Consider the following 23,672-nt stretch of genomic DNA (forward strand, 5'->3'; position numbering starts at 1 on the left):
AAATTAGATATTTTTGTATTTCATTTTTTTAAATACATTTGCAAACCTTTCTAAAAACATGTTTTCACTTAGTCATTATGGGGTATTGTGTGTAGATGGGTGAGAGAGGAACTGTAATCCATTTTGAATTCAGGCTGTAACACAACAAAGTGTGGAATAAGTTAAGGGGCATGAATACTTTCGGAAGGCACTGTATAATAGTAATATCAGAAGGGGAAAAAGTATGTTGTAATATATGATCTGAGATAAGTCTACCTAAAATGATAGTTATTACAGCCATTGCTTGTCTGATCATAGCCATTGAAAGACAAACATAGTGTGGCTCAGTAAACTTGATAATGCATTTTCACTGGCATATATAAGATTATACTCTGTCTCATATAATGATTGCCTTGAATCCACTTATTGACGCTAGATATTATTACCTTGATATTACCACTTCTCGTGAAGTAAAATGAATAGTTAAGTATAGCATGACACAGTGTTGCAGGGTAACCAAAAAATCCAACCCTATTTATAGACCTGGTTTTAAACCAATAATTCTACTTCAATAGTTCAATTTGTGAACGTGAACTTGGGCTATTATGTATTGGCGCAAAACACAGTCAGTACATTCAGAATTCATTTGAAATTGTCCTTTTGGTCTCCCTGTAGCACCTGTTTTGCTCCCTGACACAGACAACAAGCACTGGGCTCGTGATGCAGCAGCTGTGGCATTCGCTTTGTTTCCCCCTGCTCTCTTTCAGCTGCTCTCCTCTCCTTGCACTCCTTGTCTGCTTTTCTCGCTCCCCTGCTTCCTTCCCTGTGACTTGACTGTGACTGCCATCACTGGTCAGCTTCAGAGCACGTCATTGTTCTATGAGTGGAGGTTTGTGGGAAAAAGGTATCGCGTTAAATAGCCTCCCTCTCCTTGTTTCTCGAGGATCTAAAACAATTGTATAGGAGCCAGGTGGAAGCCATAGGTCCATGACATTGCTTTGGTCAGTCCAGTTGTATCAGATCATTCATGATTGCTTCAAGGAAGGATGCATTTTTTAAGAATTTGAACAGGGCCTAGTTCTTCATGCTCTCATGAGGAATGCTCTGGTTCTCTTCTGTCAATGACACATCTGTCTCTCTCGCTCTCTCTCTGTCTCTTTCTCTCTCGTAGTGGTACACGAGGTGAACGGGGAGAACGGGGTCCACCAGCTCAGCGCCAATGAGGTGGACGAGCTCATCCACAAAGCCGACGAGTCCATGATGAGCGACGCCACCACCGCTGGTGCCACCTCCACTGCCCCCGTCGTCCCCACCGATGCTGAGTTAGCCGCGGAGCAGCAGATGACACCACAGAAGGAGATCACTGGCATGGAGGCCAAGGCGGGCGGCGCCAGTCCCCAGCCAGGTGGAGGCGAGGTGGAGGCCAGTGCTGAGAACCCCGTCACCATGGTGTTCATGGGCTACCAAAGCGTGGAGGATGAGGCGGAAACCAACAAGGTGCTGGGCCTGGAGGGCACCGTCAAGGCCCAGCTGGTGGTCATCGAGGATGGCGAGGGCAAGAATGTGACGGTGGGGCCCAACTCCGCCACTGTTACCGTCACCGAGGGAGGCACCAAGGAAGAGCAGTCGCCACCGCCCAACGGCAACGCCGCCGACCCCGTTAAGACCCCCCAGGAGAAGGCCCCCGTGGGGGAGAAGGGGGGCGAGCCAGAGGGGGGCGCCACTGAGCTCAACAATAAGGAAAAGCAGCCCTGCAAGTGCTGCACCATCATGTGAGCCACCGTTGTGTGGCCGCATTCCCCCCGGGACTTGACTTTTCAAGGAGAAATGACAAAACAACAACAACCATAACGTGAAGAAAACCAACAAAAACTCACCCCTTTCCCGTTAGCCCCCCTCCCGACAAAAAAAGGCATAAATGTTCTGTATCTTTTGATAGCCGGCTGTTGTTTCCCAACTTCATTTTCATCTCTGTTTTATATATTTCATTTCATTTTTCTCCTTTCATTCTTTTAACTTTTGTATTATTTTGGGTTTTGACTAAAACGGATGGTGCCAAAGGCGAGCCATCCCTGCGTTTTCACACTTTGAGGTTTCTGAGGGAGAGAGGAGATAGAAAGGAAAGATAGAGGGAGAGAAAGACAGAGGAACTGGTTCGTTCACACGCTCACAAGCTTTTTTTTATGACATCTCTAATACACCGTCATGAGTTTTGTAATCTTAACTTTCTGTATGAAGGACAGATATATCTTTCTATATATCTATATATATATATCAATTCTTTATTTTAAAGATATATTTATTTGACTTTTTTATTTTTTGAAAAAGCCCTGACAGAAGAAGCATGTTATACATTGTGCTTTCTGTCCTCTGCTAGTGCATTTTAGATAAAAACATGGGGAAATATTTATGACTGATAAAGCTGTTAGAGAATTCTCTTGGATTTTGTTTTCCAGAAAGAAAAAAAAGAAAAGTGACTTTGGAATTTCTGAGACAGACACAAACCACACTGCTATTTGGAAGTGACATGCAATGAGACGTGATATTGATGACATCATTGTACTGTGTGCGTGTGTGTGTATGGATATCCGTGCGTGTGTGTATGAGCATGCATGGATGTGTGTTTGAATGTGTGTGTGTTGGATTACAATGGCCTCATTGGTCCTTATATCATCCTACACTACACTACCCACAATCCCCATCACCTCTTTTCTTTCTGGAAGAAAAAACAATACTAGCTTATTTTTTTGTCATTTTCCTGTGCCCAAATCAACTACACTAGTTCGACAACACTAGTAATGAATTGAATAACATGCGTGAAGGTCTTTCATACCGAAGCTTAAGACTGATGAAATGAATGCCCCTGTGTAAGCCTTGACGTTTGTGTGGTTCACCCACACTTAACTACATTACCCAGAATACAACTACCCCTTTAAAATAAATCATGTTGCTTACTGCTGCCTTTGGTGATAACAGTATTAACTATTTTTCATTTAACTCAATGACATAACCCAAGCTCTGGCTCCTGATGTGATGGCCTGCCAGCAACTGTGTTTTGATATGATGGTCGGCCTGGACAGGCCCTTCCAACGTCCCAAAGATTTTCAGCTGGATATCAACTACTGTGGAATTGGTGCATAGAGCATAGTCTGTTGTTTTCAACCTTGGCACAGCAGTGCATATACGAAACTGTGTTGCAAATACTGTAAGAAGTTGCTCCATTCAGACTTTTAGGATGAGTGCCATTTGGAGGGGGTTGGGGGTCATATTGTATGTCGCCCTCAGAGTTGGTGTGGGAAGAGCTTCACTTTAAGAGTATTTGGTTTCCTGTTATAACTCTACTGTTAGGCCCTGGTTTTGTTGTCATTTACGGGAAACAAAACCAAACAAAAGTTGAAGTAGGCCTACTTTTCATTCAGTTTATCTATCTATCAACATGCTAGACCTGAGGCAAAAAGCATGGAATTTCAACATTTTTACAGTCCGAGAAGTTGACAGAATCCTTTTCCACAGGGAGTGGCAAATTTCGCTCCAAATTCAATGTTGCAATAATTGTTTTATTTTCCTCACAGATCATTTTTTTTGCGGTGTAGCTAAAATTGAACAGCTGTATTTTACTTTTGTGTGCGTTTTTGCTGCGTTACGAGTGCCTGTAGCTATAGAATATCATACTTCTTACTTATTTTTGCCATCTTGGAGCCAAATTTCCAGCTGAGCTGAGGGTCATGTTATCATTGTCCAGTGTATTTTTCCAGTGGTGAGTTGAATTGGTCAAGCTAGGAGCCAGATCTTTTCAACCGACGCACTGACACGCTCATATGTGAACGTGGTCCATGTACTATTCGCATGCGGAATAAAAACAAAGATTTTGTTTTCAAAGATGGCTAAATAGTGGATGGTCTGCGTTATCTTGAAGTGAGTCAAAGATGTGAGCACTCTCCAGCAAGAGGTTGACCGACCCTGCGTAATGTTTGCCTAACCCTCGTTTAATATTGTTCCATGTGCATTTGTACCTATCCATTGATATTTATAGAGCTCTATAGGTTATTTTAACGGTGCATGTCATTGGGCTCCTGAGTGGCGCAGCGGTTAAAGGCACTGCATCTCTGTGCAAGAGGGCATCACTACAGTCCCTGGTTCGAATCCAGGCTGTATCACATCCTGGCCGTGATTGGGAGTCCCATAGGTTGGTGCACAATGTCCCCGGGGTAGTTCGTCATTGTAAATGAGAATTTGTTCGTAACTGACTTGCCTAGTTAAAGAAAGGATAAATAAAAGTCTTTGTGAGGGTTCAAAACAGGATGGACATAGATCAAAATAAATCTGATAACAAGGTCTGATAAGCCTTGTCAGAATAATGCTGGGGAATCCAGTGCATTGTAGAAAAAACCCAAATGGAATATCTATTAATGTAAAATATATCATGAAATAATGTATTTTGCCAATCCCCTTCAATCCCACCCCCTCCTGCACGTTCAAATGGGCAGGGCAATCATTGATATGCCGACACGTTCTCCAATATGCTGCTCAGCGTCCAGCAAGGAGGAAGGAGCAGAAAACGCTGACTCAGTGTACAGTTAGGCCACGTGGCATGGCCTGACTCTGTAGACTGCTCTTTGTCTCTGTGAGTGGGCGCTGGTCATGACGAGGGTACAGAAATGTGCGTTACTCTATAGGACTGTCAGTATGGGGTGTTGGTCTGGAAGGTGTCCCGACAAACACTGCCTCCGAGCCGCTCAGGCATCACTGAAGACCAGTCCTCGTCAAGTCATATTCCCACACCGCTGGATCCAAACCTATGCAAGAACTCCCATGCTAACGAATCACCATCTAGGTATAGCATATAGGACTAGCTACTGCAGCAGATAAGAGGCTTTTAGTTCATCAGTATATTACACAAAACAATTATCTAAAGGGCCAAGCATTGAACCATGGCCCATCCCTTCCTTTGTATGTGTTTATATGATTATGCCTTTTTACTTCTGAAATACTTTCTAGCTAACACCTCACTACATATACAGTACATGTGGCTCAGTGGCTGTTGGTTGGCATAGGTTAGGTTGGTTCATTTCAATATTAAAGGAGGGGGAAATGATTTCATATGTTGGCACTGCCAACTTGGTTGCACATGACATGTTGGAATGGTTAAATGTGGGTGGTGTGTTTCTGTGGTGCTAAATCATTGATACTGTCATATCTGACTGCTGAAGTTGAGATATTATGTTAGATATTATTTTCTGCAACTTGTGCTTTAAGAAAATCACAGATATTTCTATTTGCAATAGGAAACAGTAGCAACGAGTCATTTGCTAGACACCTCAACGAGGAAGTGATTCATTGGTTACATTCCAAGAATATTTGAAGCAGAAACTGTTGTTTTAAATGTTTTTCTTTTCGGAAAACATTTGCAACATTCATCTCAAAATGGAAAAACATGAACCGTACAAATGCACTTAGGTTGATCGAACTGAAACCAATGGCGTCCCTGGTCTAACTATTCGCCCATACTATTAGTCAGAGAGAACATTGGTGACCTTAACGAACTCCAATCTGTCCATCCACTTTATAATGAAATATGGTGACACTAATATGACGATAGAGGAAATAATTACTTTCGGGAAACAAGATGACACTGTTAAACGTATTTGCTCTATTGGCGCTGAACATTTTGCTTCATCAACTTTGACCTTCAAGGTAAACAAATGTCAATGTCGTTCTTATGAAGGGTAATGAATGCCAATGCCATTCTTATCAGGGGTAACGCATGGACACCTCCACTGGAAGTGCCCTCACTGAGCAGTAGCGGGAGTCAAATGCAGGGTCAAATATTTTTCTATGCCTAATGTCTAATGTTAGGATAGGGGTATAGGGTAATCCGATCCTAGATCTGTGGTGAAGGGTATCTTTTACCTCGAGCTCCTGTTGAATACCCTTCCTTCTTTGGCCCCTCCCTCTTGGTGAGCTTGGTGCAGCGGCAGTGAGGCTTGTCGCCCCTGGCAACCCCAGCTCCTCCCACTCTGCACTGCCTCCACCGTGGTGCATTGCTTGCTGTTTGGGGTTTCAGGCTGGGTTTCTGTATAGCACTTTGTGACATCGGCTGATGTAAAAAGGGCTTTATAAATACATTTGATTGATTGATGACTCTGCAGCAGCACCACCTGTTGGTTCTTATCAATATTTACATTCCAGTTCTGACTTTCTCTCTCTCTACACACCCCCAATGCCTTGTAGTCTGGCCCCCAGCCAGGCATATTTTTGGTAAATGCATATATAAATATCTACATATAAATGTCTTTGTGCAAAACAAAATGTCTGTCGCTCTCTCATCCTCTAGTGTAGACTCATAGATCCCTGTCCCTTCCCCAGTGACTCTGCGCTCATGGCAGTCAGTCAGTGGAGGGCCCAGGTAATAGAGTGAGTGCCCACAAACTGCTGCTTTCGTATTGCTTTGTTAGTTGTGAAGGTCTGCTTTCTTACAAATTGGAAAGTGCTGTAGAGGAAAGTGTTTGAAAAGACAAATAAAAATGTGATGTGCTTCAGAGGTCTCTCCCGGTCTCCGTTTTGTTTTTGTGTTCCCTCCCTCCATCTTGAAAATTGTTTTCATTCAGTCAGTACAAATTGGTGAAAGTGTGTGCGGGTGTACGTGAGTGTGTGTGTGTGTGTCTTTAGCCTTGGTTCTTAGACTAAGTTGAAATCCCCCTTGAGGTTTGCATCGATCTCAAAGGCCGGCATTGTGAAATCCTCACAGTCCTTTCCTATGAACAAAGGTCCTGCCCACTTATGCACCACAATGCAATGTTTTTACACTGCTAATCTAAGACCTGCTGCACCATTGTCACGGCCATTGTCATCGACACAGTCACCTGGCTACACAGTCACTGTTGGTAGAGGCGGGACTGTGTGCGCGTGTGCACAGATGGCTCCTCTTTTGTCCGGCACTTTGTGATGGTCAGCAGCATTCCATTGCAATTCCCCTGCCCTCAGCAACAGACATGGGAGCAGTCACGCCACCCAACGCTTTGTGTTCTGGACACCCCCCTTACCCTCTCACTCCCTTTTCACCCTCTCCCCCACCACAACCGGTCAATATCTCTGGACTAGCAGCTTTGATGGACAGGGTGTTGGGGGGGGGGATGGAGAGGGGCGAGTGACAGATACCGTTGGGGGGGGGGGGGGGGGGGGTAACAGGGAGGGGTCTGGTCAGGGCCAAACCCCAGACCAAAACACCAGCGGAGTCCGGAGACCCAGCTGTTAGGCTTAACACAGTAGGGGATACGAGGGGGGTGCAGATCCAGACGGCAGAACACCTGCTGGAGAACCCAGACATCTAGGAGGGCAAGTCTAGAACCGAGAGGTGAGTTAAGGAATGGGGCGAGGGGGGACTTTGATTAAGCTACTGACCAAATATCTAAGACAAATATTATGGTTCGGCACCAGAAATATTCCTTGTGTACTCAAATATGGATTATTTGTGGAACGTGTACAGTCATTTCTAATTGCCAGATGAAAAAAAACATGAGGACTAATCAATCAAAAAAACAACTGGAAGGTTCACCAAAATGTTAGTTTAATCAATGTTTTATTGATAAGTCATGTTCTGTCTTACCCCAAAACTTTGAATTCAAATTCAATGTACTGTCTTTCCCATTGTTGACTCTTCTACCTCCCTCCCTCTCTCGTCTCAGAATGAGCACACCTGGCCTGAGTTGATCTTGATTGCCCCCCTGCACCTAGGCTTGAATCCTGTCACACAGAGAGCTGCCCGAACACATTCACCAACACGCTGTAACACACACAAGTGCTCTCTTACACAGACAGATATACACTCACACTGCAGGATGTTCAAGTACACTCCTCCTTGGCAGGTGCTGTGTAACAGCATGGAGCATGAGACCAAGGTAAGACAATCCTTACAGCAAAAACACACAATGACAGGGGTAGTTACAACAATGTTAAAGAGATCCTGATTGACAGGCTAACAATTTGTTTTGCTTTGACATTCTACACCCCCCCCCCCCCCCCCCCTCCCTCCACATTTACCAACAATCAACATTCCACACAGTTGGATCTGCATTGTTAAGGTTTGTACCACAGCCATTGCAGCCTAGATTCTTCCCATGGTTTCCATGTTATTGGGAGAAAAATAAAATAACTATGGCGTTCATTGATTTTAAATGTAATTTTGGACAAATACATCTCAATAGTACCCATTTTAATGTCTGGTGTTTCATCTGTCATGCATTTGATTTCCTAGATGTAAGACCATAGTGGTGTGAAGTAGATGTACAATCACAAACATTCCTTTGCATTAGTAAGCTAAACTGAGATCCATATTATGTTTGTCATGACCCCTTCAAGTCTTTATTCAGAGTGACAAAGTTGATTTGAAATAGTCTGGTGTACATGTACAAGGTAGTCACTAGAGCGCAGTAAAGCTATGTTCAGTGTGAACCTTCCCATTTCTCAAAGCGAATGCCCTCTTAAATGGAATGCCCTCTATCAGGAATGTCATGCACCCCAAAAATCTGAGGGGACACAGTATGTGAGGATGGCTGGGGGGTTGAAAAACACCTGAAACAGCTTTTTCTTGCAATCTAGAGCCATAATCATTATGCTTAATTTGATGTAAAAATATATATATATAAAAACATGTTTCTGCATTTCTAAGTAATGAACATTTTGGCCATGATGACTCAAGCTCTTCCACTGGACTAGCTGTAGCAGTGACATCCTCTCAGGTGAACTTCAACCCCAAAGGAAGATTCTTCTTTAACAGTTCACAGGCAACATACCGATGATGCCTCAGCACTTTTAAACCGTGTTCTTTTCTGTTTTTGTTTCCTTATGAGACCAATGATGGGTAAAGGGAATGGATATGTTCCTATAACAGTTTATCAAGTCATGTCAGTGGTCATGAAGGAAAGGAGAAGAAGGAAGCTTCTGTACTGGGACACAAAATGATCACCAGGAAATTAGCCAACTCATTCCCTTAGTTCAGGGTTCTCCGACTCCAGTCCTGGAGGGTTACTGGGTGAGCAGGTTTTTGTTTCAGCCCAGCACTCACTGACCGGTTACAAATAATCAACTAATTACGGACTTCAGTTTGGACCACAGGTCATTTTTAATCTGGGTCATCTTGTTTGATTTGCCTTGGCGATGTGAATGGGTTTCTCTTCTCTCCCTACCTTGTTATAGCGGTTTGTCAGTCTCGTGCACTTTTCCCTGTTCGGTAAGAGGGTGTGGCTTCAATAACTGACATGATATCGGCTGAACTTTGCCTGTGCTGTAGGGTGCTCAAAAGACAGAGAGAGCAGGAGACACAAGACAACAAACTTGGGTCTTGTTTGCGGTATACTAATTAAGGTAGGGTTAATTACTTCATTTTCCCAAATTAACTGTACTTTTGATCCAAATGCATTTCAATGGCATTATCGATACTTACATTATCTATGAATTGTAAGCACTTCAGTTAAGTGGCAGTTGGGTGAGCAGGTGCATTAGCTTAGAAGACACTATGGTTGGATGCGTCACACTGTCTACATTACTGAGTAATGACCTCTACTTCTTTTCAAAAGTTTGTCAAATTAAACCCATGTGCATTGACTGGGGGAAGTAAGCCTAATGTAAGTCTATTTCCCTATACACTTGTTTTGTGTTTATCAAGTAGTGGCTGTTCTCCATGTTTCTCCAAATGCTACAGCCTACCCTATTTGAGGAGGACCTTGTACACCCTGGTCTCTGTAACTACACATCCTGTACCCACGGGAACACCATCACATTGTTTATTTGAAAAATGTCCTTTTTTTTTTAAATTAGAGCTTTAATGAGCAGTTGGCATGGTTGTCCTTTCAAGACATGAAAACTGGTTTGAAATCTGTATGGTCGACAGACATAAGCTGTAGGGTATGACAACATGTATTTGGGCATTTATTTCAGACAGTCAATGAGTATATATATTAGCCTTGAATACGTCTGAAGTTTGATGGGGACGACTTATCTGTGGCAAAATCTTTATTTGCGTAAATTGTTGTATTATCTTGTGTGCTACATGCAACTTGGCCTTAGTTGATCCATGCCACAATAGGCACTTTACTGACAGGAACTAGTGAGTGTTTCGTACACACACCAGTGTGAGGTAATAAATTAGTGGGGGCGAGGAGACTTGTGTATCTCCTGTCCCCCACCGATCACTCCTCTTCTCTCTCAGCCAATGAGCAAAGGGCAGAGGAGCCAATTCCAGAAAGTGGCGCTGAAAAGAGCTTATCAGGGGTACACAGTCCACTGTCACACAAGTGGTCACATGCACACATACACACACTGCAGGCTGCCTTAGAACTCTTGGGATAGTGTGTTACTTTTTAACCCAAAATGTATGTATATTTGCTGAAGAGCTTATTCTGAGGTCAGCCAAAAGTCTTGGCATCTCAGGGAAGGTTAGGACTGGGTTCACTCCGGTCCATTTGTCTAGTGTTGTGCATCTGTCATGATTAGTTGAATAATTCTGTGTCAGCAGGGTTACAATGACAATCGTGAAATGCAGGATTGTTTTGTCGATGTCAATTTAAATTACAATGTTGAATGGAGTGGAAGCTTCCAGGGGCTATAGGTTTTACTCATTAGCCAACATGCTCGAATAGCAGTGAGCATGTTATGCTATAGAGATTCTAAGTGATACTGCTAGTTGCCATGCAATATTTTCCTTTAAATACTTTGTGTGGCATATTAAAATGATTGACAAGTCAACCCGCCATTGCACCCAGCCTCCAGTGTAGTTAGTTCCACATCAGTTGAGTGAAGAGGAACTTATCTGTTTTCATTGGCCAAGAGTATCTAATATCCTGCTCTAGTGTCAGTACTCCCGCCTCCAGATGAGTCTTGTGAGAAAGGAGTGAACACATTCCTCTCTCTCCCTCATTATGGTTCTTCATATATCTTCTGATAACTAGGCACTTTGAAAAGGAATTGTAGCTGCACACTCCTGGTCAGGGTTCTCCAAACCTGTTCCTGGAGAGCTACCCCTCCTGTAGATTTTCCCTCCAACCCCAGTTGTAACAAACCTGATTCATTTTGTCAACCAGCTAATTATAGGAATCCGATGCTAAACCTACAGGATGGTAGTTCTCCAGCAGCAGGGTTGGAGAGCCCTGCTCTAGGTACATGGCTGCATGGTTAAGATTAATCCATTGCTTGAATAAATTGATAACGGTTGATAATAACTACACTGAACAAAAATATAAACGCAACATGTAAAGGGTTGGAACCATGTTTCATGAGCTGAAATAAAAGATCCCAGAAATGCTCCATACACACACAAAATGTGTTTACATCCCTGTTAGTGAGCATTTCCCTTTGCCAAGATAATCCATCTACCTGAGAAGTTTGGCAGATCAAATGGCATGATCATTACACCGGTGCATGTTGTGCTCGGGATAATAAAAGGCCACTCTAAAATGTGCAGTTTTGTCACACAACGCAAAAATATTTTAAAGGAGCGTGAAATTGGCATGCTGACTGCAGGAATGTCCACCAGAGCCGTTGCCAGATAATTTAATGTTACTTTCTCTACCATAAGCTGCCTCCTTACATTGTTTTAGAGAATTTGGCATTATGTCCAACACGTGTATGACAGCGTGTTTCAGTTCCCGCCAATATCCAGCAACGTCACACAGCCATTGAAGAGAAGTGGGACAACATTCAACAGGACACAATCAACAGCCTGATCAACTCTATGTGAAGGAGATGTGTTGAGCTGCACGAGGCAAATGGTGGTCACACCAGATACTGAATGGTTTTCTGATCCACACTGCTATCTTTTTTTTTTAAAGCATCTGTGACCAACAGATGCGTATCTGTATTCCCAGTCACGAAATCCATAGATTAGGGACTAATGAATTTATTTCAATTTACTGATTTCCTTATATTAACTGTAACTCAGTAATAAGCTTCGGACAACATTTTACTGATTGCAATTTGAATGCACAGAAATACCGTGACGAAATCCTGAGGCACATTGTGAGACTTATAAAAAAATACAAATTAAAGGTCTGTGACCAACATACTGTATCTGTATTCTCATGTGAAATCATTGATTAGGGCCTAATGAATATTCTACAATTGACTGATATCCTCATATGAACTGTAACCCAGTAAAATCGTTCATTGTTTCACGTTGCATTTAAATTTTTGTTCAGTGACTGTATGAGTTGTGCCGATAAATACCAATCCATGTACAATATTATGAATCGGAATGTCTTGGCTAAGACGGGAACAGACAGTATTTATGGATCTTCATACAGTCTCACAGCAATGGATCTGATAATCCTCCATACAGAAACGTCAAAGTTTGCAATAAATAGAGGTCTGACTGATGATTGAACCTTGTGTGTAATTCCCTTGCATGCCAGTTTAACATTCCTTAGTTGCCTTCTAGACCGACGCAAACATCTTCATCTTTTTAGACCGTCTCACACATTGGTTTGCTCTCCATTTTCCCAGTTTGAGTCCTCGTGTCTTTCCTGATCAGCTAGGTTTACTGCAAACATGGTCTCTCCTTCTCATGCGGAAGTAGGCATTACATTTCAGCTATAAATGTTATTGGCAACTTTTATATTGGCATTCCAAAGCAAATCTCAGCATCCTGTCTTGCACAACTTCTTATTATTATTTCCCTTGTAAAACAGATTCCTGTAAACCATAAACCCCTGAAGTGTTATGCAACTAATTTCATTTTGGTGGCACAAGCCGTATTCTGTAATATCTGCGACGTGGTCACTGTATGCAAAGATGTAGCAACTCAGTGTCTTCTAACAAATTACAATTGAATATTTTATTGAAGTATTTGGACAGTGGAGGGCTTGTTTGATTGGTTATAATGATCCAGTTGCCACTTGACCATTTCATCTTTCTTAATTATTATATTGCTTAAGTGTTGGCCAATTTTTTTATATATTTTTTTTATTGGTTGCAGAGACTCTCAGTTGCTGCACCTGATGATTCCCAGGATGTGTTGACCCAGGAGGAGGGAGACCAGATAGTGTTGAAATCTCACCAGCTTCCTGCCGCAGAAATCTCACCGTCTACACAGGAAGACACCACATTCCAAGGAACCATGGAAAGCACACCCAGAAAGTGGGTGCTTCAGCCCATGTCACCCAAACTGGAGCTGGCAGTAGACCTTCGCACCATGCTCAGCCCCTCCACCGATGAGCCCTTTAGCCTGGACGGGAGCTGGCTCTATAACCGGAATGGCAACTCTTCGGCTTTCAGTTTTGACAGCATCTCCGTGACCCGCACCCAGTCCACAGTTATCGTATCCACCCAGCAGAAGGTGTCCCGGGATGTGGTGGTGCAGGCCAGGCAGGTGGCGGTGTCAGAGGAAGATTGCGGCAACACCAGCGAAGACTGGCAACCCAGTAGCCCTAGCAGTACAGGGAGCACAGGCTCCCAACGTGGCTTCTACTCCTTTGTGGATGATCCGGTGAGCCCCGAGGCGGAGATGAACGAAGCCTGGATGGTGTCCCCAGAGAGACAAGCCAAGTTGGCGACCCTGAAAGAGGAAAGCAGCTTCAAACTGCAGACATATGCCGGTGGGAAGAAGCCAGGGACTCTGTTCAAGGAGGACGAGGACTCCCGCTACCAGGTGAACACCAACGGTGCCCAATTGAAGGCGGAGGAGGAGGAGAAGCAGCTTAGGCAGGAGATCATCCAAAGTCAAGCCCCCAAAAAGATTGCCACATTCAGGGAGCAGTGGAGTGCACTCGAAACCCTGGATCTCAGCAAATCACCCAACAAGTTGCTCGATGGGTTCAGCTTGTGCTATGGGCCAAGCAGCATCAAATCTGAGTCCACACCAGCAGCTGAGCCATGCACCATCGACAACGAACAGATCAACTTCAGCGCAGCACGGGAGCAGTTCCTAAAGATGGAACAGTCGAGGATCAACCCATTCCTGCAGAGTCCCAGCTCTCTAAAACCACAAAGAAGACTGTGGCAGTCAGAAGACAGCTTGCTATCACCAAGGAGCGAGAAAGACTACCACTCTGCGGAATGGTTTAACCAAAGTCTGACACCAGTGAGACGTCAGGACAAAGGGGAAAATGTCGCTGGCAGAAATGTGTACCGCACAGAGGAGAGGGTAACCAAGAGGCAGAGTAGCCTGTTTGACGACCTTGACTCTGGACTGGAGGATCTATCGGGTGACACAAGTGTTGGCTACACAAGTGACGGAAGCACGTCCAATGACAACCCTCAGCCAGAAAGCAAGGGCACCCAATCGGCAAGTGGTTACAGAGAGACGCCCATAGAGAGGGAGATTCGTATCGCTCAGGAGAGAGAAGAGAGTCTTCGGCGATTGCGGGGCATCAAGCACACCGACGTCCAAGAGATGGTGGAGGTCAAGTCTCTGCTCTCCCAGCCTACACCGCCACTGATACCTGTTAAGGCAAATAAGAAGAACCGGGTGAGCTTCTTCATCCAGCGCGAGATCAAAAAGGACAGCCAGAGGGAGGAAGACCTGCTGCACCAGGGGAGAGTCCCGGGTCTGTATGACTGGGGAACTCCTCAGGAACTGGAGGATCGTAGAAAAATCTTTGAGCTTAGAGACCAATCTGGAGCCGAGGTCGAGACAATGAAAAGGGCTTGGTCATCACCCAGGGTCATTGTGAGGAGTAGCAGCTCAGATACGGAAGGCTACCCTTCCCCTTGCTGCCCTCACCGGCACTCAGAAGAGACCGAGTTGTACATCGGCAGCATGAGCGCCACTCCAAGCGTCAATGCCACCAGCAAAGGCTGGAGTTCAGAGTCCCAAGACCTCAATAGAGTACCGCCAAGCAGCTTCCCAGAGGAGAGGATCATGTTGAAAGGCAATGAGACCAGTGAGGCAGAAAGCGCCCAAGTCACAGTGGTGGTGAAGACAAGTACTAGTGAAATAGTAAATTACCCATCGTGGTTAGTGGAAAGAAAGAAGCCAGTTCCAGCCAGAGGCTCCTTGACTAAAGAAGCCTTCTCTTCGTCATCTTCACCTACACCCACTGCTTTTGCAGTGCAGATGTCTGAACCGAGTGATAAGCCTATTCCAACCTGGAGGGCGCACCTGGATTCTGGCGGCCTGCGACATCGAAGACCAAACGCTCCAGATATTATCCAGAAGGAGATTGAGCAGGATCTGAAACGTGAGCAGGAGCTCCGGGAACTGCGGGAATCCAGTAGCCTGTCTGCCTCTATGGAAGGAAAATTGGACTGTATAGAACGAGACGCTAAAGACACATGTCAATCGCAAAGCCTGCGAAGAGTCATTGTGGAACAGGAAGAGTCTGTCTTCTCTGAGAGCCCTTCACTTCCAGTAGAGCAGACGGGCTTGGCCAGATGGTCCTACTCATCTATCACTCCAGTATCGATGCTAGGTAGGATGGTTCAGTCCATTTATCCATACACACATCTATACAATTACAAGACTACATAAGAGGAATTATTCATGATGGCAATATCTTATACTTGTTTTTGGCTTGATTTAAGTAAATGTCTACATGCACCAATTGTCAAATGTCCTCACAATTCTAGCTTTAAGTGGAATTTGTTTTTCTTGTTTACTGCTGGCTTTCTTAGACTAGAAGACATGACAAACTTAATTAGAATCTGAACTTTGGTCATATATGGGCAGAGGAACCAATGTTGTGTTACCAGCCATGATTAATCATTGACACAAAGGCTATTACTTTGCATCAAAAAGGCAAAAATAAGTCAGAAAAACAGAACAGTGAATAATTTCTTCTTCTATTGCTGCTTTTCCTGATGCACTGAAATTGTGGTTCAAGGCCCAGTGTGTTAAAAACATGCTTGACCTGTGTTTTATACATATTTCCACATTGAGGTTAGAATAATATTGTAAAAATTATGATAATGCTCTTTTAGTGTAAGAGATGTTTGAAAAGACCGCCTGAAATTCCTACCTGTTTTAGTGGGATGGAGTATTGACCTGCCTGGTGACATCACTAGGCGGAAAATTAGTTAATAGACCAATAAGAAAGAGTTCCAAACCTCTCTGCCAATAAGAGCTAGTTTCATCTTTCCCCTCCCCACTCAGACCACTCCCAGACAGTCCTAGCAAAATTGCCTGAGATTGTTCTTAGCGAAGAAGCAATTTCTGTTTCTTTTTGACAATTTTAATTGAAAATAATCACAGTAAGGTACTAAATTATTACCCAGAATTTATTTGATTTTGAGATAAAAAATGGCTGCACTGGACCTTAAGATTGTTCTACATCCAGTCACATTAAAGGGCCAATGCAGCTGTTTTTATCTCAATATCAAACAGCACCTTACTGTAATAGTGTTCCATAAAAAATGTCAAAAATAGCATTTTAGCAAAACTGTCTCAAGCAACAATTTAGCTAGGACTGCATGCAACACTCACGACCGAGTTCCAAACTGCCTCTGGAAGCAACGTCAGCACAAGAACTGTTCGTCGAGAGCTTCATGAAATGGGTTTACATGGCCAAGCAGCCGCACGCAAGTCTAAGATCACCATACACAATGCCAAGCGTCGGCTGGAGTGGTGTAAAGCTCGCTGCTATTGAGCAGTGGAATTGTGTTCTCTGAAGTGATGAATCACGCTCACCATCTGGCAGGCCGACAGACTAATCTAGGTATGACGGATAAGAGGAGAACACTACCTACCTGAATGCGTACTGCCAAGTGTAACGTTTGGTGGAAGAGGAATAATGGTCTGGGGCTGTTTTTCATGGTTTGGGCTAGGCCCTTTAGTTCCAGTGATGGCAAATCTTAACGCTACAGCATACAATTACATTCTAGACCAGGGATGGGAAACTCCTGTCCCCGAGGGCCTGATTGGTGTTACACTTCTCCATCCCTAGCAAAAACAACTGATTTAATCAAATTGCATTCTAAACTTAAGATCATGATTTAGATGATTATTGGAGTCAGGTGTGTTAGCTGGGGCAAAACTGTGACACCATTCAGGCCCTCGATGACTGGAATTGCCCACCCGTTCTAGACGATTCTGTGCTTGCAACTGTTTGGGGAAGGCCCTGTTTCAGAATGACAGTGACCCCTTGCGCAAAGCGAGGTCCGTACAGAAATTGTTTCTCAAGATCGTTGTGGAAGAACTTGACTGGCCTGCACAGAACCCTGACCTTAACCCCATCAAACACCTTTGGGATGAATTGGAACGGTGACTGCGAGCCAGGCCTAATCATCCAACATTAGTGCCTGACCTCACTAATGCTCTTGTGGTTGAATGGAAGCAAGCCCCCGCAGCAATGTTCCAAATTGTAGTGGAAAGCCTTCTCAGAAGAGTAGAGACCAACTACATATTATTGCCCATGATTTTGGAATGAGATGTTCGACGAGCAGGGGTCCACATACTTTTGGTCATGTAGTGTAGTTTCATCAGCTGTTGTACAAAACACAGGAAAAACTGTTTTGACTGCACTGGGCCTTTAAAACTAGTGTTACAGCAAAATGTCTACCAGTGTCCATTTTCATAAAGTCAAGTTTGTAAAATGGTATGACTACAATTTGGCTATCATTATGTACAGTGCCTTCAGAAAGTGTTCATACCTCTTGACTTATTCCACATTTTGTTACATTTAATCTACTTGGAATTCAGGCTGTATTTGCACACTCCTCTACATGTCAAAATGAAAACATGTTTTTAGATATTTTTGCAAAAAAATGAAATACAGAAATATCTATTTTACATAAGTATTCACCCCCTTAGTCAATACTTTGTAGAAGCAATTTTGCACCGATTTACAGCTGCGAGTCTTTCTGGGTAAGAATAAGCATAAATAGACTAGAAGTCTCTAAGAGCTTCCACACCTGGATTGTGCAACATTTGCCCTTTTTTTTTTTTTTTTTTTTTTATTATTTTCAAAATTCTTCAAGCTCTGTCAAATTGGTTGCTAGACAACCATTTTCAGGTCTTGCCATAGATTTTCAAGTAGATTTAAGTCAAAACTCAAATTCACTGTCTTCTTGGTAAGCAACTCCAGTGTAGATTTGGGCTTGTGTTTTATGGTGTTGTCCAGCTGAAAGGTGAATTCATCTCCCAGTGTCTAGTGGAATGCAGACAGAACCAGGTTTTCCTTTCGGATTTTGCCTGTGCTTAGTTCCATTCAGTTTCTTTTTTGTCCTTAACAATTACAAGCATACCCATAACATGATGCAGCCACCACTATGCATGAAAATATGGAGAGTTGTGCTCAGTAATGTGTTGCATTGGACTTGCCCCAAACAACATACATTAACACTTTGTATTCAGGATAAAAAGTTAATTGCTTTCTGACTTGTTGCAAACAGGATGCATGTTTTGGAATATTTGTATTCTGTACAGGCTTCCTTGATCCATCCTCTGTTTTCTCCTATCACAGACATTAGTCTGTTTTAAAGTCCCCATTAGCCTCTTGGTGAAATCCTTGCTTCTTTCATTTTTTTACCATCTACCAATAGGTGCGCTTTTTGCGAGTCATTGAAACCCCTCCCTAGTCTTTGTAGTTGAATCTGTTTGAAATTCAATGCTCGACTGAGGGACATTACAGATAATTGTTTGTGTGGGTTACAAAGATGAGGTAGTCATAAAAACAGTTATGTAACGCAGTGAGTCCATGCAACTTGCTAATCACATTTTTACTCCTGGACTTGTTTGGGCTTGCCATAACAAAGGGATTGAATACTTATTGACACAAGACATTTCAGCTAGTCAAAAAATAAATGGGTTTAAAAATATTTTGCAAAGCCAACAGATTAGAAACTATTCTTCCCAAAAGAATACATTCTGATCAAACGGGTTTTATGAAAGTCTGACACTCCAGTCAACAGGCGCCTCTGACATCATGCATCTCGCTTCACGAACAGAGTCAATATGACCTTCCTGAACTTGGCACTCGAGGAATTCGGTTTTAGTACATCTATATGCAAATGGTTTCAACTTTTCTCTAACTCACCACAAGCCTTGATAATTCAGTTCAGTTGTAGGCATCCGATTCGCAAAATAAGTCTTTACACTGATATTCTGATGTTCGTACAAGAACACAATCAATCATTAGAACACGTGCTCTCGACAATCAACATTCAGCAGTATTTTTATTTTTTATTTCACCTTTTATTTAACCAGGTAGGCAAGTTGAGAACAAGTTCTCATTTACAATTGCGACCTGGCCAAGATAAAGCAAAGCAGTTCGACACATACAACAACACAGAGTTACACATGGAGTAAAACAAACATACAGTCAAGTCAATAACACAGTAGAAAAATAAGTCTATATACAATGTGAGCAAATGAGGTGAGAAGGGAGGTAAAGGCAAAAGAAAGGCCATGGTGGCGAAGTAAATACAATATAGCAAGTAAAACACTGGAATGGTAGATTTGCAGTGGAAGAATGTGCAAAGTAGAGAAATAATGGTGTGGAAAGGAGCTAAATAAATACAGTAGGGGGAGAGGTAGTTGTTTGGGCTAAATTCTAATGGGCTATGTACAGGTGCAGTAATCTGTGAGCTGCTCTGACAGCTGGTGCTTAAAACTAGTGAGGGAGAAGTGTTTCTGAGATTTTTGTAGTTCATTCCAGTCATTGGCAGCAGAGAACTGGAAGGAGAGGCAGCCAAAGGAAGAATTGGTTTTGGGGGTGACCAGAGATATGCCTGCTACAGGTGGGTGCTGCTATGGTGACCAGCGAGCTGAGATAAGGGGGGACTTTACCTAGCAGGGTCTTGTAGATGACCTGGAGCCAGTGGGTTTGGCGACGAGTATGAAGCGAGGGCCAGCCAATGAGAGCGTACAGGTCGCAGTGGTGGGTAGTATATGGGGCTTTGGTGACAAAACGGATGGCACTGTGATCGACTGCATCCAATTTATTGAGTAGGGTATTGGAGGCTAGTTTGTAAATCACATCGTCGAGGATCGGTAGGATGGTCAGTTTTACAAGGGTATGTTTGGCAGCATGAGTGAAGGATGCTTTGTTGCGAAATAGGAAGCCAATTCTAGATTTTACTTTGGATTGGAGATGTTTCATGTGAGTCTGGAAGGAGAGGTTTATAGTCTAACCAGACACCTAGGTATTTGTAGTTGTCCACATATTCTAAGTCAGAACCGTCCAGATTAGTGATGTTGGACGGGCGGGCAGGTGCAGGCAGCAATCGGTTGAAGAGCATGCATTTAGTTTTACTTGTATTTTAAGAGCAATTGGAGGCCACGGAAGGAGAGTTGTATGGCATTGAAGCTCGTCTGGAGGGTTGTTAGCAGTGTCCAAAGAAGGGCCGGAAGTATACAGAATGGTGTTGTCTGCGTAGAGGTGGATCAGAGACTCACCAGCAGCAAGAGCGACATCATTGATGTATACAGAGAGTCGGTCCTAGAATTGAACCCTGTGGCACCCCCATAGAGACTGCCAGAGGCCCGGACAACAGGCCCTCCGATTTGACACACTGAACTCTCAGAGAAGTAGTTGGTGAACCAGGCGAGGCAATCACTTGAGAAACCAAGGCTATCGAGTCTGCCGATGAGGATGTGGTGATTGACAGAGTCGAAAGCCTTGGCCAGGTCAATGAATATGGCTGCACAATATTGTTTCTTATCGATGGCGGTTAGGATATCGTTTAGGACCTTGAGAGTATATCAGGATATAAGATTAACTGGGACAAATCCGAGATCCTCATAAATGTATTTAACTGGAACTCTGGCCAAAACTCTCCCCTTCAGATGGTCAGTCAATCTGAGATGACCATGTCTTAAAGTAATGATGGAGTGTCTTTTCTCTTTGCTTATTTGAGCTGTTCTTGCCATAATATGAACTGGGTCTTTTACCAAATAGGGGTTTCTTCTGTATACCACCCCTACCTTGTCACAACACAACTGATTGGCTCAAACGCATTAAGAAGGAAAGAAATTCCACAAATGTAACTTTTAACATGACACACCTGTTAATTGAAATGCATTCCAGGTGACTACCTCATGAAGCTGGTTGAGAGAATGCCAAGAGTGGGCAAAGCTGTCATCAAGGCAAAGTGTGGCTACTTTGAAGAATCTCAAATATATTTAGATGATTCCATATGTGTTATTTCATAGTTATGTCTTAACTATTCTTCAATGTAGAAAATAGTCAAAATAAAGAAACTCTTGAATGAGTAGGTGTGTACAAACTTTTGACTGGTAGTGTGTGAGATGAATTTGCACCGTTTTAAAAATAATAATTCCACTTCGACATTACGGGGTTGTGTGTGTAGGCCAGTAAAACAATCTCAATTTAATCCTTTTTAAATTCAGGCTGTAACACAACGTGGAAAAAGTCAAGGGGTGTACTTTCTGAAGGCACTGTAGTTCATGTTGCATTCAACTTACATTTCAAATGTACTCTTAACACATACATGCTAGTAATTGTTATAACTCAATGTTTCTCTATTTCTTCCCCCCGATAAAGCGGACAGTGCATCTCCCTTTTCCACCTCCATTCGTCCCACTGCCCGTCTTCCCTCCTTTTCCATAGTCACTGCCCAGCCATGGGGCTACCCACGGCCCACCTCCCCTGTGGTGAGCAGGGTTACTCCCCTGTTGCCTGCTAGCCCGTGGGTAGAGATGGGGGGCTCCCCTGGGACCCCCACGCAAAAGGGCCTGACCGAAACCCTGCTAGAGGACTTTGAGGAGAGGAGAATCAAACTGAAGCTGGAAGAGAATGCTGTGAGGAAAGACTAGTTATTGATGCTGTCTACATACATTGTAAATTCATTATAGACAAGACATTTAGGCATAGTTTGGAAAGAAATACAGCAATGCAATATGCCTGCAAAAGAGTATTGATAGTGTTGGTGAAACCATGTACATCTTGTGAGACTTCTCAATTCATAGGTTTTATATCCTACAATGATAGTGTGCTAGTTGTTAACTTGGACTTTTCTGTTACCTCTAGTATGCAGGAATTCAGCCTACTGACGATGTGAACAATGAAGTAAGTGGCTGCTCTTCTCTCTGCTGATATCCATTGAATCATTTGTCTCAGAGAAGGCCTTTATCACAGGTCCAATATGATGTTGATGCTATTTCTTCCATTGCAGGTCTTGGAGGCAACCCGCGTCACCAGGCACAAAAACAAGCGGGCACTGCGCTGGGAGGCTGGCGACTACACCAAGGAGGACAGCCAATGAGTCCACCAGCCTTCTCCACTGGAGGGTGAGAGAGGGTGGAAAGGAGAAGAGGAGATGAACAACAGGCATTTTAGGGAAGTTGTCCCATCTCAGCACATATGAATATACTCCGTCTACACACTAACTGGCTGAACTAATGATTGGTCCACTTTGTGATAACCCCCCCGTCCATCATCTGCCACCTGAGCATTGCCCCGACTAGAGCAGGTACCCTTCCACGATTTATAAGAGGAAGGTGAACTGAAAAATATATGTAATAAAGACAAGACAGGTTTTAGCTGAGGCAGAAAATGAAATGGAAGTGGAATGGAAATGGAATTTAAGAGGAGTTCTGCGCCTGCTTAGAATGCATTGCCTTGTTTTGGGATGAATACGGTGTATGAGTTATTTTTAAGTCTGGCAGTCACTGCTAGGTAGCTTTGATCAGGCCCATCTGCCCTCAAAACGCTGCATAGAAAATGAGTGAGGGAGCTATTATCGTCTTGTCAGTTGTGCTTTGCAAAGCAAAAACAAGCAAGGATCCATCGGATATCCATTATGTATTTAATAAAGTAAACATTTCCAAACCAATATCCAGTCCAATGACGCACTTGCAGTACAGTCTTCAAGACATGTTGACTTTTGTCTAATTTAATATGAAATAATATCTAATAAAGAGTTAGCTACAGCTGATACCAGTATGTTTGTGTTCTTAATTTGACTTGTATGTGCTGTGAGAGCAGAAATTTGTGTAAGACTTGAACCCACCAGGTTCTTATGTAATTATTGCCTTTCTTAGGTAATGTGTTATAAAAAATATGTAAGTACTAGTAAAGTCGTTTTTTGGGGAAATTGTAGTTTACTATTTATCATTTTGGCAAATTTTACTACATTTCTGAAGAAAATGTACTTTTTACTCCATACATTTTCCCTGAAACACAAAAGTACTTGTTACATTTTTCTTAGCAGGACAGGAAAATGGTATAATTCATACACTTGGCAAGAGAACATCTCCTGGTCCTCCCTACTACCTCTGATCTGGCGGACTCACCAAACACATGCTTCGTTTGTAAATGATGTCTGAGTGTTGGAGCGTGTCCTAACTATCCGTAAATTAAAAAAGAAAGAAAATGGTGACGTTTGCTTAATATAAGGAATTTGAAATTATTTATACTTTTACTTTTGATACTTAAGTATATTTAAAACCAAATACTTTTACTCAAGTTGGATTTTACTGGATGACTTTTACTTGTCATTTTCTATTAAGGTATCCTTACCTTTACTCAAGTATGACAATTGGAAAAAGTACCCACCACTGGTTATATGAATGTAGCCTAGCAGTGAAGAACCTTGGGCCAGTAACCGAAAGGTCACTGGTTTGAATCTTCAAGCAGACTAGGTGAAAGAATCTGGTGACGTGCCCTTGAGCAACCTTTAATTGCTCTGGATAAGAGGGTCTGTTAAATTGTAATGTAAGTTAAATGACAAGTTTAATCACACTCTAAACCGGACTGTTTGCAACATGACAATATCTGGTATAGACTATGGTATGACTTACTGCT

At 43.1% G+C, this 23,672-nt stretch overlaps 2 protein-coding genes across 9 annotated transcripts in view; both read left to right on the top strand.

Moving 5' to 3' along the window:
- palm1a (paralemmin 1a) overlaps positions 1–6,518 on the top strand; it is a 69,464-nt gene extending 62,946 nt beyond the window's left edge. For all 7 annotated transcript variants that reach the window (XM_055862005.1, XM_055862008.1, XM_055862010.1 and 4 more), the window contains one exon: positions 1,151–6,518. In XM_055862005.1, the coding sequence (XP_055717980.1) occupies positions 1,151–1,755 (605 nt within the window). In that variant the 3' untranslated portion in view covers positions 1,756–6,518. The remainder of the gene's footprint in view (positions 1–1,150) is intronic.
- Positions 6,519–7,182: 664 nt separating this feature from the next.
- Positions 7,183–22,803, top strand: misp (mitotic spindle positioning). 2 transcript variants are annotated; one of them, XM_055862013.1, is made up of 6 exons: positions 7,183–7,333; positions 7,665–7,877; positions 12,947–15,380; positions 21,411–21,667; positions 21,897–21,935; positions 22,042–22,803. In XM_055862013.1, the coding sequence occupies exons 2-6, from the start codon at positions 7,818–7,820 to the stop codon at positions 22,129–22,131; spliced, it is 2,880 nt and encodes a 959-aa protein (XP_055717988.1). In that variant the 5' UTR covers positions 7,183–7,333; positions 7,665–7,817; the 3' UTR covers positions 22,132–22,803. The 2 variants fall into 2 exon arrangements, with proteins under 2 accessions (XP_055717988.1, XP_055717989.1); XM_055862014.1 differs by lacking the exons at positions 7,183–7,333; positions 7,665–7,877 and adding an exon at positions 9,101–9,342.
- Positions 22,804–23,672: the final 869 nt, after the last annotated feature.

This window comes from Salvelinus fontinalis, chromosome 14 (assembly GCF_029448725.1).
Source record: "Salvelinus fontinalis isolate EN_2023a chromosome 14, ASM2944872v1, whole genome shotgun sequence".
Classification (NCBI taxonomy): Eukaryota; Metazoa; Chordata; class Actinopteri; order Salmoniformes; family Salmonidae; genus Salvelinus; species Salvelinus fontinalis.